General features: G+C 49.1%; 1 protein-coding gene across 7 annotated transcripts in view; it reads left to right on the forward strand.

Moving 5' to 3' along the window:
* Positions 1-16383, forward strand: part of ASAP1 (ArfGAP with SH3 domain, ankyrin repeat and PH domain 1) — a 344867-nt gene that overhangs the window by 36187 nt on the left and 292297 nt on the right. For 4 of the 7 annotated variants that reach the window (XM_021088909.2, XM_021088918.2, XM_085021654.1 and 1 more), the window contains exon 2: positions 38-123. The exons of the other annotated variants lie outside the window; for them this stretch is intronic. In XM_021088909.2, the coding sequence (XP_020944568.1) occupies positions 65-123 (59 nt within the window). In that variant the 5' untranslated portion in view covers positions 38-64. The remainder of the gene's footprint in view (positions 1-37; positions 124-16383) is intronic. 7 annotated transcript variants of the gene reach the window in all.

The following is a 16383-nucleotide window of genomic DNA, read 5'->3' on the forward strand; positions in this document are numbered from 1 at the left end:
GATGACTCTTGTCACCTTTTCTCCTGCCCCCATCCAGGTGATTTTCTGATGTGACGGCTGAGACATGAGATCATCAGCCTCCAGGCTCTCCAGTTTTTCATCAAGAGATTCACTATGGAATCGGTGAGTGCTCTGAGCTCATCCTGTCCAGAGAGCCCAGCTGGGAGATGTTGAGGGGTTCTTTGGGGAGGCAAGGGGGTTGAAATGCAAAATTTGATCAAACTCAAGCACCGGAGTCTAATAGAGACACCAGGTGTATGAATATTAGCGGCGAACAGATCTTTCGCGTTTGAAGAGCTGCATTTTTCAAGTGTTTCCTATCCTGTGACCTCGCTCCTGCGTGCAGAGGGAGAGCTGGGGGTGGGGTGGTACCCGAATGAAGTCAGGAATGGCAGCAGAAACCAGACCACCAATAATAATAGGTGCTATTTTAGCTGAGTGGCTCTTTAGAAAACATGATTTCATTCAGTCCACCCAACGGTCCTGCTGGGAAGGGCTGACATTCATTCTACAGACAGAGAATGTGTCCAACTGGATTTGAAACAAGTTTTCCTGATTCCAGGCCTCCCGCCTTTTTCCTCCTGCAACGTGGCCTCTTGGTAGAGGTATGATTTGCCCCGTTTTGCAGCTGGGAACACTGGGACCTGGCATGGGGCATGTGATAGAGCCTAAGGCATCTGACCTCGGTGGGTGGAGGTGTGTTGGTGGATGGTGAAAAAGTGGACTGGACAGGAAGAGCCGAGAAAACTAGGCAGAGAAAACTCAAAAGAGCCTGAGCGTCTTCAAGTTGCCAGGGTGACTTGACACAGGGTCAACCTGCTAAGATTGCTGTTTCGCTTTAGCGGTGGAAAGAGTGTGGGGGCCGGAGGGGTGGTTGCATCTTGGCTCTGCCACCAACCTTTTGTGTGAGTGCAGGCAAAACGCCAAGCTTCTGTTCTGTTTTCTTTTCAGTGAAATCAAGGTAATGATATTTATGTTTCAGGTTTTTGTGCAGATTAGAAAAAAAGGTGTATGATAAGGTGTCATATCACGTAGGGCTATAGAGCATTATAATTATTCCAATTTTTAAGACGAAAGTAATTTTTAAGGATATTTAGACAAACAAGAATGTCCTGAATGGATAGGAGAGGTGAGAGGCTGGAGGCAGGGAGGCCAATTGTGGGGCTTTGATGTGACCCAGACATGAGGTGACAGGGGCCTGTTATCATCCTCCAGGATAAATAAGACTCTACCTGCTTCGTTTCATAGTTTGACTCTTACGGGATTACCCAGAACCATATTTTATTTCTCTTTGTTTTATAAATCAAGACTCCAGCATGAGGAGTTCCCGTGTGGTGCAGCGGAAAGGAATCCAACTAGGAACGATGAGGTTTCGGGTTTGATCCCTGGCCTCGCTCAGTGGGTTAGGGATCCGGTGTTGCCGTGAGCTGTGGTGTAGGTTGCAGACGCGGCTCGGATCCCGAGTTGCTGTGGTTGTGGTGTAGGCCCGCGGCTACAGCTCCAATTTGACTCCTAGGAACCTCCATATGCCACACTTGTGGCCCTAAAAAGACAAAAAAAAAAAAAAAAAAGGCAGAGAGAGAGACTCTAACATGAAAGTGACCTTAGTTTTGCAAATGTCAGACGTTGGAGGAAAGATCTTTCTTTGCCACGCAAATAGTTACTGAAAGATTGCCCTAAAGAAGGTAGGCTCTGTCGCCAGACTGCCGGTGTTAAAAGCCTGGATTCGTGGCTCTGTAGTTACGTGACCTCGGGAAAGCTGCTTAGCTTCTGTGCCTCAGTTTCTTTATCTGTAAAATCATATATGTACGAGTCGCTGTGAGCACTAGATGGGTTAAGGAAAGCACTGGGACCAGTACCTGGAACACAATAAATGCTATGTAAGTGTTAGCTATTGCTACCACCACCACCTCTATTACCACTATTACTGCTTCTATTGTTACTGCTACTGTTGCTTCTCTCTTCCAAGTACTGCTTTACTGTTACTTTAGTGTTAGTCCTCCCCTTACCTCTGCTGCTGCTGTGGTACTATTGCTACTCGTAGTTTTTTTTTTTTTTTTTTTTTTTTGCTTATTAGGGCCACACCCATGGCATATGGAGGTTCCCAGCCCAGGGGTCGAATTGGAGCTACAGCTACCGGCCTATATGCCACAGCTCAAGGCAACGCTAGATCCTTAACCCACTGAGCGAGGCCAGGGATCGAACCCACAACCTCATGGTTCCTAGTTGGATTCGTTTCTGCTGCGCCATGACGGGAGCTCCGCTACTTCTGCTTCTATTACTACTACTATTACTCCTCTATGACTGTTTTTGCCAGGTCCTGCCCATGCATTTATAAAATTTTATGGTAAGTATTATTTTCCCAATGTGAAGATAAGAGCCTGAGAGGGTCATAACTCATCAGATGCCATGCAGCTGGCAGGACAGTGGTTCACCCTTGGATGGGTCGGGGGGAGCGGTGACTGGAAGGGAGCATGAGGCAGCTTCTGAGGTTCTGCAAGTGTTCTGGGTGCGGATGACATGGGTGTCAAATCCCTTGAATGGTACATTTATGACCTAAGACAATTTTATGTGTTTATATGATAGCTCAGTAAAAACAACAGGGAGCAGGTAGGTGGTAGAGTATGAATGAAGCTACAGCTGCCTGATTTTATTTTATTTTATTTTTTTACCTGCCTGATTTTAAAGCCCACACTCTTAACTATAAAGTGGAAGTTCCCTTGTGGTGCCATGGGTTAAGGATCCAGCATTGCCAAAGCTGTGGCACAGGCTACACCTGTGGCATGGGTTCCATCCCTGGCCTAGGGAACTTCCACATGCTACAGGTGTGGCCAAAAAAAATAAGCAAGATTAATGTGGAGTTCCCACATGGCACAGTAGGTTAAGAATCCAACTGCAGTGGCTCAGGTTGGTGCAGAGGCTCAGGTTTGACCCCCCCCCCCCAGCCTGACTCAGTGGGTTAAAGGATCTGGCATTGCCACAGCCGTGGATCGGATTCAATCCCTGGCCCGGATGGTCAATATGCTGCAGGTGCGGCCATTAAAAAACAAAAACCGAAAACCAAAGTTGAAAACCTTTATTTCTTTTCCTTTGTTTGTTGGCTCTTTCATATACCATGATCAATTGCTTATTACTTCTGTGCCAGGAACTGGGCAGGGGTACTTAGGACACAGAGGTATGACCAGGACACACTGCCCTGTCCTCGAGGGGTGCTCTGTCTAGAGGGAAAAGAAAGATAAATTAAACATCACACAGATTGAAGCCACTGGGTGAGTGTGGGAGGCCCTTGGGGCCACAGGAGAGGCACATAAGCCAATCCAACCACATGGGGCTGTGTCTGCTACCTCAACACTGGTGTCCTTCTCGACCTCCTCCTTTGATGGGGTGAACAGTCCCCACCTCAGGGTAAGCTGACTACGTGGGGGCTGCCTCAAAACACATAAAGCAGGAGTTCCCGTCGTGGCGCAGTGGTTAACGAATCCGACTAGGAACCATGAGGTTGCGAGTTCGGTCCCTGCCCTTGCTCAGTGGGTTAACGATCCGGCGTTGCCGTGAGCTGTGGTGTAGGTTGCAGTCGCGGCTCGGATCCCGCGTTGCTGTGGCTCTGGCGTAGGCTGGTGGCTACAGCTCCGATTCAACCCCTAGCCTGGGAACCTCCATATGCCGCGGGAGCGGCCCAAGAACCAAGAGATAGCAACAATAACAACAACAAAAAGACAAAAGACAAAAAAAAAAAAAAAAACGACATAAAGCAGTTCTTCCCATTGTGGCTCAGTGGGTGAAGAGCCTGACATAGCCTGCCTGAGGGTGCAGGTTCAATCCCTGGCCTCGCTTAGTGGGTTAAGGATCCGGCATTGCTGCAAGCTGTGGCATAGGTCACAGATGCGGCTCAGCTCTGGTGTGGCTGTGGCTTAGGCCGGCACCTGCAGCTCTGATTTGACCCTTAGCCTGGGAAGTGTCATACACTGCGGTGTGGTCATTAAAAAAACAAAACAACCTCCCCAAAAAAACACCCCCAAACCGTAAAGTGTTCTTTGCCTTCCCTGCTAAGAGCACTGAGAAGAGCCAGCTTGTCTTTTCCTGTTTGTCACTGTGACACTAGATGACCTCCACCTAGTGGCCCGTGGCGCAGACAAGTGCTGGCACTTCGGCGTCCAGCAGACAAGAGCGGAAGGTACAGGAGCGGAGGCTGTCTACGTGTATGGGGGACATAAATCCGGTGACCTCTTGCTTGGTTTGTTTATATATCATGTATATTCAAATATCATAAAAATGACTGAATGACTGGAAAGCAGACCCCACAACCATGCCGTTGCCATTCCTGGGAAAGTTTGAATACATCCAGAGGAATAGAGAACAAGATGTGCCCTTTTTTCACCCCAAAAACCGGGATGGCGGGGACAGCAGATGACAGTGCAGATGAATTCTGAGCCAGCAGTGGAAATCACTTGGCCTGATTTTCAGGGGTTTTTCCTCCATATGTTGAAATGAACTGACCTAACCTTCAGACCCTCCTAAGCCAAGCCCAGCAGAGACCTCTGTGACTGCCCCCCTCCCTGCCTTTGCCTTTGCAGAAAGGTCACAGGCAGCCGCCCTGTCATTCCCCTGCTGCGGGCTGTCAGCCCAAATTGAATTTCCCTGAGCCCAGCTGATGTCCCTTTCTGGCCGCAGGGCAGGGGGCAGGATGAATGCTGCGCATGGACCGGAAATGTGTCCCCCGAGCTGCACGCAGAAGCACTGACCTCTCGACTCGGAGCTGCATTTCTAACATTGTTGGAAGGGTTGGGAAGCCTTAGGATTCCTGGATGTAAAAGAAAAGGAAATGTGTTTCAGAAAAACAATGTTCAAGTTCAAGTTTATGTGAAAGAGAAAGAAATATGTTTTAGAACAACAATATTCAAGTGTTTAGAAAAACAATCTTGGGGGGGCAGTTGAATGGTATTCAAAGGGCTATGAAAGCCCGTGAAAAAAGCTATGAAAGCCCTTTGAATATAAGTGAGGCTATTTAAAATCCAACTGCCTGTTCCGTGGCATTGGCCGTTCCTCGGTTAGATACATTAAGTGCCTCCCTAGACCAAGAATTGTAAAATGATGATCCTGGCCTCCCACCTTCCCTTCGTTTTTTCCTTTCCTCCCCCCGAGTTTATTAAGCAGCTGCTCTGTGCCACACTCTGTGCTGGGTCCTGAGGAAAGAAGTGAATCAGACTCAAGGCGTTATCATTGATTCATTTAAATAAGCTTATTCATTCTGCAAATGTTTATCGAGCTCCTAATTTGCTCTGATCTCCCAGTAGAGTTGAGACATAGTTCTGCCTCCTCTCAAGTTTAGACTTTATTAAATTTTTCATTTGCTCACTCAGCAAACACTCTCTGAGCACCTCCTATGAGCCAGGGACTGTGCCAGTCGGTGGGATTCCATGATGAACAAAATAATAATAGCTTCTTCTTCTTTTTTTTTTTTTTTTTTTGTCTTTTGTCTTTTTAGGGCTGCACCCATGGCATACAGAGGTTCCCAGGCTAGGGGTCGAATTGGAGCTGGAGCTGCTGGCCGACATCACAGCCACAGCAACATGGGATCCGAGCCTTGTCTGGAAACTACACCACAGCTCACGGCCACGCCGGATCCTTAACCCACTGAGTGAAGCCAGTCAAATTCGTTTCCTCTAAGCCAGGACAGGAACTCCACAGGACATCAGCATTTTCTGGGGCACACAATTTAACCTGTGACAAATAGGTATAATGACATCAGGCATCTACAGGGCCACCGGTGTGGGTGGGTCCTGAGTAGGGCTAATTGCCCACCTTCTTCCACCCTCTGCCTCTGAGGGGTCTGTGCCTGTAGGGCAGGAACCTTGTGTTGCTCCAAATGGCTGTTTATGGAATTTTCCCCTAGGAGGTGAGACTTTGCGTGCGTACCGGGAGAGCTTTGTGTGGTCTGTGTCAATGGGCAGGGCCCATTCCCACTACTCTCGTTAGTTTTTGGTTCCTGGGGTGGTCTTGAGAGGGTCACAGCCAACACCTGCCTTGACTGGAAGGCAGGGCCTGGCGGTTAGAGCTGTGGGCGCCTATCCTGGCTTTGCTTTTGCTGGTCCTGGGAGCCTGGGTCGGATTCTTTGCCTTTCTCTGCCGCAGGTGTCTGACTGTGCCTCCCCCGGGGTCTTGTGGGGACCAGGTGGGAGCAGATGTATAAATATCCACCAGAGCACCTGACCCTCAGTAAAAGGCCGGAGGGGGTCAGGCCGGGCTAGGCGACACCTCCCTGGCAGGGGGCTTGCCCAGCTCATTCAACACCGTCTCCTCAATAAAGACCTTTGTTCATTGCTGAATGCCTTTCGCCCTCAGAACATTTTTTTCCCCTCATCTTTCCTAAGGAAAGTTTTTTTGAAATATCGAAAACGCCCTTAGCACAAAGATGTCCATTGCAGCATCCTTTAAAATAGCAAACAGGGAGTTCTGTTGTGGCTCAGTGGCAACAAGCCTGACTAGTAGCCATGAGGACGCAGGGTTTGATCTCTGGCCTCACTCACTGGGCCATGAACTGTGGTGTAGGTCGAAGATGTGGCTCGGATCTGGTGTGGCTGTGGCTGTGGTGTAGGCCGGCAGCTGTACCTCTGATTCGAACCCTAGGCTAGGAACTTCCATGTGTCATGGGCGTAGCTCTAAAAAGACAAAAAAAAAAAAAAAAAAAAAAAAAAGCCTGGAAACTGAGGCCGGGGCTCTCCAACATGATGAGGTCAGGGAGATGAAGAACCAGGAAAGACGCTGGAAAGAACAGCCATTCGGTAGGAGTATGGCCCTAAAAATAGATAGATAAGTAAATAAATAAGTAAACATTGGCAAACAAGACAGAAATCTGCCTTATGATGAGAAAGGAGTTAAGGAATTGGGGCAAAATGATTTGAAAAAATTAGGGTAAAACAATGAAAAATGATGATGTGGCCATTAATAAGATTCTGATCTCTTTTTTAAAGGTTATGAGGATACTCATGATGCAAATGTCATGTGAAAAACAAAGAACTATATTTTTGAGGAAGTGACTTAATTTTTCTGTGCCTATTTCCTCATCTGTAAAAAGCAGACGATAACAGTACCTTCTTTAGACATAGGATTAAGCCGGATCTTTTTTTTTTTTTTGTCTTTTGTCTTTTTGTCGTTGTTGTTGCTATCTCTTGGGCCACTCCCGTGGCATATGGAGGTTCCCAGGCTAGGGGTTGAATCGGAGCTGCAGCCACTGGCCTACGCCAGAGCCACAGCAACTCGGGATCCGAGCCGCGTCTGCAACCTACACCACAGCTCATGGCAACGCCGGATCGTTAACTCACTGAGCAAGGGCAGGGACCGAACCCGCAACCTCATGGTTCCTAGTCGGATTCGTTAACCACTGCGCCACGACGGGAACTCCGGATTAAGCCGGATCTTAAGTGTGATCTCGGCACCTGGCATAGAGGAGACGCTCCCTAAATTGCTAATTATCACTTGGTCTAAATTATGCACTAAATAGTCATAGACAAATATTTAGAATAAGTAACACAGATGAAACATACATTTTCCTCTTGAATATTCAAGGACCTAATTCTGTGTCACTCAGCAAACCCTGAGCCTCTCTGTGCAGCACTGTTAGCTTGCAGAACAGGAGGTTTCAGTGTACGGGAGTGCATCAGAATTTTTTTTTTTTTTTTAAATGATTGCACCCATGACATATGGAAGTTCCCGGGCCAGCGATGGAATCTGAGCTCCAGCTGCAACCTGTGCCACAGCTGTGGCAATGCAGGATCCTTTAACCCACTGCGCTGGGCTGGGGATTGAACCTGTGTCTTCAAAGTGACTGAGTCCTTGCAGTCAGTTTCTTGAGTCACTGTGCCACAGCGGGGACTCTCCGGAATTCCTTTTGAGGGCTTTAAAAAAAACACGAGATTGGAGTTTCCGCCGTGGCTCAGTGATTACCAAATCCGACTAAGAACCATGAGGTTGCAGGTTCGATCCCTGGCCTTGCTCCCTGGTTAAGGATCTGGTGTTGCCGTGAACTGTGGTATAGATGTGGCCCAGATCCTGTGTTGCTGTGGCTCTGGCGTAGGCTGGCGGCTACAGCTCTAATTCAACCCCTAGCCTGGGAACCTGTGTTGCGGGTGTAACCCTAGAAAAGACAAAAAAAAAAAAAAAAAAAAGAAAAAGAAAACCCCAAACCCACGAGATCCCTGGTGATGCTGATTTAATTGATGCGTGGCAGGTCTCAGGCATCTGCAGTCTTAAAAGTAATTTTGATTCTCAGCGTTGATAGAGGGCACAGTCACTCACTCCCTTCTAGAAGTTTGGAAGCCAGTAGAGAAGATGGGAACAGTAGCTGCATTAAAAGATAAAGTGTTAATATAAGGAGAATATGAGTGCAGCAGACTGGGACTCCTGACTCTGGCTCCTGTGCAGAATTCTGTAATATTACATTTCCCTTTGACAAAAAAAAAAAAAAAATTACTTGTGTATAAATTTTAAAATGTTTAAGTTGTACTGAAATATATCTAAAATTTACCATCTTTTGACTATTATGAATAATGCTGCTGTGTACAAATATCTCTTCAAGACCCTGTTATCAAATCTTTTGTATGATGAGATTCCACCCAGAGGTGGAATTCCTGGATCATATGGTAATTCTATGGTTTTGTTTTTTTATTTTTTGGCCAAGCCCATGAAAGTTCCTGGGCTAGGCTTTGAACCCATGCCGTAGCAGTAACCAGAGCCACAGCAGTGACAATGCCAGGTCTTCAACCCACTGAGCCACAAGGGAACTCTGTATGTTTAAGTTTTGGGGGGAACTGCTACACTGTTTCCCATAGCGCTGTACCATTTTGCCTTCTCACCAGCTGCACACAAGGATTTCTGTTTCTCCACATCTTGTCAACACTTGTTATTTTCTATTTTTGTAACAGTAGCCGTCCTAATGGATGTGCTGGTGAATGCTTTTATAAGGGACACATCATTGTCAGCTTCATATTTCATTTATGCTGTGCGGGCCAATTAAGCAATTCCCAAGCATTTATTTAAGCTCTAGGCACTGAGAATATAGACCTAAATAATACATGCGTGGTTCCTGCCTTTAAGCCTCTCAGAGTGGGGCAGGGGAGGTAGCTATGTGACAGGTAATTTTTGTCCCATAGGGTGGGTGTCATCATACATCCTTAGGGAGCATATTATGCCTTGGACACAGTGATACAATGTTGAATGAGTTCAGTGCTTCAGTATAAAACACATGAGGTATGTCATACAAGTACATTGAGAGCCCTAGATGTTCAGGCTGTCTGATAGAACTTTCGGGACCGCCCAGCAGAACTTTCTGGAATGATGGGCATGTTCTGTCTCTGGTGTCCACTAGCCCCCGTAACTGTTGCGTGTGCCCTAAAAATGTGCTTTGTGGAGTTCCCATGGAGGTTCAGCCATAACGAACCTGACTAGTATCCATGAGGATGCAGGTTCGATCCCTGGCCTTGCTCAGTGGGTTAAGCATCCGGCATTGCCCTGAGCTGTGGTGAAGGTTGCAGATGTGGCTTAGATCTGGCCTTGCTGTTGATGTGGCTGTGGCATAGGCTGGCAGCTGTAGCTCCGATTCGACCCCTCGCTTGGGAACTTGCATATGCCTCAGGTGTGGCCCTAAAAAGACAAAAAATTAAAAATTAAAAAAAAATTTTTAATGTTCTTTGTACAACTGAAAAATTGAATTTTCAAAGTGTATTTCATCTTAATGAATTTCTATCTTAATTGAAATGAGAAGTAGCCAGTGGCGAGTAGGCTGAGCCAGGGGGATAAAGCGATCATCTTACGTGGCTCTCAAACCTGAAAAAGGACCCAGTTAAAAAGCACATTCTCAGGCCCTCCCTCTAGTGTTCGTGATTCCTAAAGTGTGTAGTGGGGCAGGGAGTCTGATTTTTTTTTTTTTTTTTTTTTTTTTTATGGCTGCACCTGCAGCATATGAAAGTTCCTGGGCCAGGCACTGAATCTGAGCTGCAGCTGTGACCTATGTCCCAGCTTTGGCAACATTGGATCCTTAACCACTGTGCCTGGCTGGGGATCGAACCTGTGCCTCTGCAGTGACCAAGGCTGCTGCAGTTGGATTTTTTTTTTTTTTTTTTTTTGTAGGGCCACACCTGGCATATGGAAGTTCCCAGGCCAGGGGTTGAATCAGAGCTGTAGCTGCTGGCCACAGCCACAGCCACAGCAACACTGGATCCGAGCTGTACCTGTGACCTATACCACATCTCATGGCAACATTGGATCCTTAACCCACTGAGCAAGGCCAGGGATCAAACCTGCATCCTCATGGGTACTAGTTGGGTTCCTTACAACTGAGCCAAAATGGGAACTCCCAGTAGTCAGATTCTTAACCCGCTCTGCCATAGCAGGAACTCCAGGAATCTGCATTTTAATAGCCACCATAGGTAATTCTGATGCAGGTGCGGTTTGTGATTTTCAAACTTATGTATCCTCAGAATACTTTCTTCAAATGAAAGTTCAGGGTATGAAACACAAGAAACGAATGATTACCTCTGGAAATGCAAGTTGAAACAAGCACAGTGTCTGAGCCCACTACAGTGTCTTAGCTCAGGTGGCAGCAACATAAGTACCATAGACTCTGTGGCTTAAACAATAAACATTTATTTTCTCACTGTTCTGGAGGCTGGGAAGTCCAAGATCAAGGGACTGCTGGTGCATTCCAGGACCAAGGAGGGTGTGCTTCTTTGTTCATCAATGACCATCTCCTCACATGGAGGAAGGGGCAAGGGGGGGGGTGTCTCTGGGGTCTTCCTCCTGTATAAGGGCACTAATCTCATCCATGGGGCTCCCCGCTCTTGACCTGATCACCTCCAAAGGCCCCACCTCCCAATACTGTCACAATGGGGCTTAAGATCTCAACATACGATTTTGGAGGAGACACAAACCTTCAGTCCATGACACACAACCAGTGCATTAGTGGCTGTTTTCTTCCTTGCACTGGTCATTAACCACCCATCTCAGCATCACCTGAGGAACTGCAGAGCAATGATGAAGAGCCCAGCCCGAGTCTGACCTGGCTGTGAACGCCAGCTCCACCCACCCCTGGGACTTACTGGGCAGGTTTCCCCATCTACATAGTGGGTGTGTAACAATATCTACCCCGTGAGATAATACAGGCCCTGCAAATGGCACTTAGCCTTAATTATACAGTGTTTCCTGAACATTTAACATGGGCTAGGCTCTTTACTCTCCTGAGAACTTGTTATTTATTTATTTATTTTTGCTTTTTTAGGGCCACACCTGTGGCACATGGAGTTCCTAGCCTAGGGGTCGAATGGGAGCTACAGCCGCCCGCCTACACCTCGGCCACAACAACTCGGGATCCAAGCCGCATCTGCGACCTACACCACAGCTCACAGCAACGCCGGATCCTTAGCCCGCTGAGTGAGGCCAGAGATTCCCAGGGATCGAATCTCCGTCCACGTAGATCCTAGTCAGCTTCGTTTCCGTGGCGCCACGATGGAAACTCAGAGAACCGGTTGTTTATTAACTCATTTCATCCTTGCAACACCCCCGTGGGGCGGACACGCTTGTTATTTCCAAGGTAAGGACAAGCCGAAGCTCCTGGAGGTTTGGAACGTTAAAGCCACGTTGCTGGTAAATGGCACAAGTGAATTCCGTTGCAGGGAGCCTAGCCCTGGAGCCTGTCCGCCTTATCCTTAGGTTCCAAGGAAAGCCTTTAAGATGAGCCCTCCCCCGCCTCACCTCCAAATCTCAAAGCTTTGAAATTATTCTCCGAGGAGTTCCCGTCGTGGCGCAGCGGTTGACGAATCCGACTAGGAAACATGAGGTTGCGGGTTCGATCCCTGCCCCTGCTCAGTGGGTTAACGATCCGGCGTTGCCGTGAGCTGTGGTGTAGGTTGCAGACGCGGCTCGGATCCCTCGTTGCTGTGGCTCTGGCGTGGGCCAGTGGCTACAGCTCCGATTAGACCCCTAGCCTGGGAAGCTCCATATGCCACGGGAGTGGCCCCCCAAAATAGCAAAAAGACAAAAAAAAAAAAAAAAAAAGAAATTATTCTCCGAGTCAACCCAGCTTCCCGGTGCTGCATTCGACACAGCTGATCACTCCCTTCCTCTGAAAGCACGGTCCTCTTTCGGCTCCCCTGGCACCAAGCCCGCCTGGATTTGCTCCTGGGCTTCTGCCCCCTTTCCTCAGTCTCGCAGTGGTGCCTGCCTCACTTCCAACCTCAGAAAGTTTCTGAAGACCGCCTGTCTGCCGACCGCTGTCATATTATATCTCCAGCTGAATCTGTCCTCCTGAATCCAGACTTGATGATGCCAAGTGTCTCACTCAGATCTCTGTTTGGAAGCTTAGCAGGCCTCTCAAATTGAGAGTGTCCCCTGTGGATTATTCTCCACACGCCTCCTGCAGGCGAATTTGCCATGCTCCCCCTTAAAACCCGTCCGTGGGAGCTGCCATTGCAGCTCAGCAGGTTAAGAACCGGACACAATATCCATGAGGATGAGGGTTTGATCCCTGGCTTCGCTCAGTGGGTTAAGGATCTGGTGTTGTCGTGAGCTGTGGGGTGGGTCGCAGACGCAGCTCGGATCCTGCGTGGCTGTGTCTGTGGCATAGGTTGGCAGCGACAGCTCCGATTTGACCTCTAGCCTGGGAACTTCTATGTGCTGCAGGTTCGGCCATGAAAAGAAAAATAAATAAATAAATAAAATAAGAGCCATCTGTGACTCTGATGCCCCCCTGCCCTTTTTACTTAGAATGAAATCCAGCTTCCTTGCCACGGCCTGCAAAGCCCACGTGACCTAGCCCTGTACCCTGCACCCACTCCCCTTCACCCCTTTCCATCAACAGGCTTCGGCCATTGTTCTCACACTTGGCCAGTGCTGTCCGGTCTCAGGATGCACTCGAGTTGGCTTTTTGCCTGCGGGACCTGCACCTCCACCTCTGACCACCTGCTCTTAACAAGGGTGACAACTTCTTGTGTTAGAGTCCCAGCTGTCGTGCTGCCTCCTTACCTCCCTACTTTCTCTGGCTGCATGCTTTCTTTCCAGCACTTGTAATAATCTGGAATTGTTTGTTCACGTGTCTGTGTGTCTGTGTGTCTTTCCCACCAGATCTAGGCACTCTGGTGATGGCTGCTTATCCACTACTGTTACCCAGTGCGCAGCGCGGAGCCCGGAACATAGTAGCTGTTCAGTAAACACGTGTTATTGTGGAAAGCACATCACTGGCCCCTGTGAAGCGATCATGAACATGAAACGCCAGTTCTCAGCCTGTTCTTTGTGGAACCTTTTCACAGACGAGGTGGTACTTCTCTGTGAATACAGGCGATTGAAAATCGGATGGGACCTGGGCTTCTTTATGGACCTGTCTCTGTTCTCACATTTCTCCCCGCTGGGCCATCCGAAATGTTAGGACTTAGAGAGAGACTCTTCGGGGAAACAGCAGCCTCGGGTACCCAGTCCGTATTCAAGCTGATTTGAGTTGGGTTTAAAATGGAACCTATGAGCTAATGCGTTTTACAGATTGGAGTGGGGAACAATTTTCTCTGTGTTTTTTTTTTTTTTTTTAAAAGCATGAGATGTAGAACACTGTGTGTGGCTTATCGTGGTGCGACAAGCTCCTGAAAGGGGTTCTCTGCAAATATTTGAGGTGGGGCGCTCATAAACAACTACACAGGTTTTCCTGAGAATTGATCACCACGGCAACAGATAGCAGCATCGCTTCCAAAGCGAAAACGTGCCTGCCAAGCTGCAGCGCAGGGCGACTGGTTTTGGCTGAGCCGCAAAACTGATGATGGAAGTTTACAGAATGACTGCAAACAGGTCAGTACTAGGACCGGCGGCCGCGTGAGCGCATCTCCTGCTTCTTGCTGCTGCCTCTTCATCAGCCGCAGGGGTAATTGACCGTTAGAATCAGAGCCACAGGCCAGGGATGAGGTGGGTCTCCTTCTAGCTGCTTCTCCATGGTCAGGTACCATTGCCAGAAGTTTCTGAACAGTGCAAGTGTGGTGATTGGAAGTGTTTTTACCAGTCATGTGTGAGTTGTGGTGGCGCGTCTATGGTGGTGGTGTCTGTGAGGTGTGCAGGCCCTTGACTAAGGCCTGTGGCCGAGGCTGCTGTCTGAATTCTCTTGTGGCCCCTGAATTTCCTCGGGCCCTGGTATGAGGTTGGGCAGGGCAGGCTCAGAGCTGAGGATTAGGTTGGGAGAGAATAGGTTCCCTGGATGTGCCAGAGCAGTTTCCCTTCTTTCCTTCCTTCCTTCCCATTTTATGACCACACCTAGTTCCCAGGCTAGGGGTCAAATTGGAGATGCGTCTGTGACCTACACCACAGCTTGCGGCAACGCCGGATCCTTAACCCACTGGGCGAGGCCAGGGATTGAACTTGCATCCTCACATAGACACTGCTGGGTCCTTAACCCCTTGAGCCACTGTGGGAACTTCCAGAGCGGTTTTAGTTTTTTGTTTTTTTTTGTTTTTTGTCTTTTTATTATTGTTGTTGTTGTTGTTGTTGTTGCTATTTCTTGGGCCGCTCCCGCGGCATATGGAGGTTCCCAGGCTAGGGGTCGAATCGGAGCTATAGCCACTGGCCTACGCCAGAGCCACAGCAACGCGGGATCCGAGCCGCGTCTGCAACCTACACCACAGCTCACGGCAACGCCGGATCGTTAACCCACTGAGCAAGGGCAGGGACCGAACCCGCAACCTCATGGTTCCTAGTCGGATTCGTTAACCACTGCGCCACAACGGGAACTCCGCGGTTTTAGTTTTAAGCGATAGAAACCAAACCAGATTGGCCTAAGCAACAAAGGGATTTACTTGTTCATGTCAGAATGGGGTGGAGGGGTGAATCCTGGCCCCAGGAATGATGCGCGTCAAAGGTTTGCGCACTCTCTCTCTCTCTCTCTCTCTCTGAATCACCACTGAATCTCTCCCCCGTGCCCCTGTTTCAGAGGTGTGGTTTATTCCTGTGTTCTCCGTGATGCAGCTTTCAGCAGCACCTGTCCTGCAACTGCCAGTCTTGTTACCCCAGTGGATATAAGCTTGTCTTCCCAGAAATTCTAGCAAAATTCCTGAACTGATTCTCATTGGTCCAGCTGGGATCACTTGTCCCACTCACTGTGGACAAGGGGATGGAATGTTTGGACTGCACAGGCCCATGTCACCCTGACCATCCAGGGCTGGGGAGAGGTCAGCACTATGGGACCCAGAGGGGTGAGAGCTGGGAAGGGGGGCTTTCCCAGTGGGAATGTCAAGTACCAGCACCAGAGGAGCAGTGGATGCTGGGAGGCCTGAGCACAGAGGCTGCTCCACTACCAAGTCCCTAGGGATCAGGGGAGCCAGTAGCTCAAGTTCAGACTAGGTTCCTTGGTCGTTGTTCAAGAGTCTTTGCTCTGCTTTGGCTCTTTTTTGGCCTCGCCCGAAGCATGTGGAAGTTCCCAGGGCAGGGATCAAACCCATGCCACAGCAGTGACTTGGGCTATTGCAGTGACAATGCCGGATCCGCTGTACCACAAGAGCACTCCTGCTTCGGCTCTTAAATGAATCTCAAGCACACTCCCACCAGCCAGCTACATCCGACATGCTTTCGGGATGGCTCCAGGCCATAGTCCTCAGGGGGCCTCCTGTTTCTCAGCTCTTCTCTTAGCTCCTTTGTTCAGCTCATCCCATTGGATCAAAGGCAGAGTTTGAACCTCAAGCCCCTGCCTTTGACCGCCAACATCCTCTAAAATGTGGATCCGGGCCTCTGCCCCACCCCCAGGTCCCCAGGTCCCATACCCTTTCCACCAGAGCAGCCTCCCCGCAGGCAGGGGCATGATGGTTTGAGAACGGATCCAGGGGCCAACAGAGTTTCTGGGGCTGGCACTGCAACGCAGCCGAGGCCCTGGCCTGTGGCTTCCCTGTCCTCGGGTGCGTGTCAGGTCTCCCCAGCACCCCCGTCAGTCTGCCCCTGCTTCACTGCCTTGCCTCTGCCTGTCTGCACGCCACCCAGACCTAAATTCTGTTGGTTCCTTAAAAAACTATCCCTGGGCCACTGGTCCCTCTCCCCTCTCCTTTTTCCTATTAACGCCTACTTTTTTTTTTTTTTTTTTTTTTTTGTCTTTTTGCTATTTCTTTGGGCCGCTTCCGTGGCATATGGAGGTTCCCAGGCTAGGGGTCTCATTGGAGCTGTAGCTGGCGGCCTACACCAGAGCCACAGCAACACAGGATCTGAGCCGCATCTGCGACCTACACCACAGCTCACGGCAACGCCGGGTCCTTAACCCACTGAGCAAGGCCAGGGATCGAACCCACAACCTCATGGTTCCTAGTCGGATTCGCTAACCACTGCGCTACGACGGGAACTCCCTTAATGCCTACTTATCCAACCTTAGCTCAAAGG

Source organism: Sus scrofa, chromosome 4, assembly GCF_054392235.1.
Source record: "Sus scrofa isolate SSC_HxYL_T2T_F1_AM1 chromosome 4, Sscrofa_HxYL_maternal_Yorkshire_Landrace_v2.0, whole genome shotgun sequence".
In the NCBI taxonomy this organism is placed as follows: Eukaryota; Metazoa; Chordata; class Mammalia; order Artiodactyla; family Suidae; genus Sus; species Sus scrofa.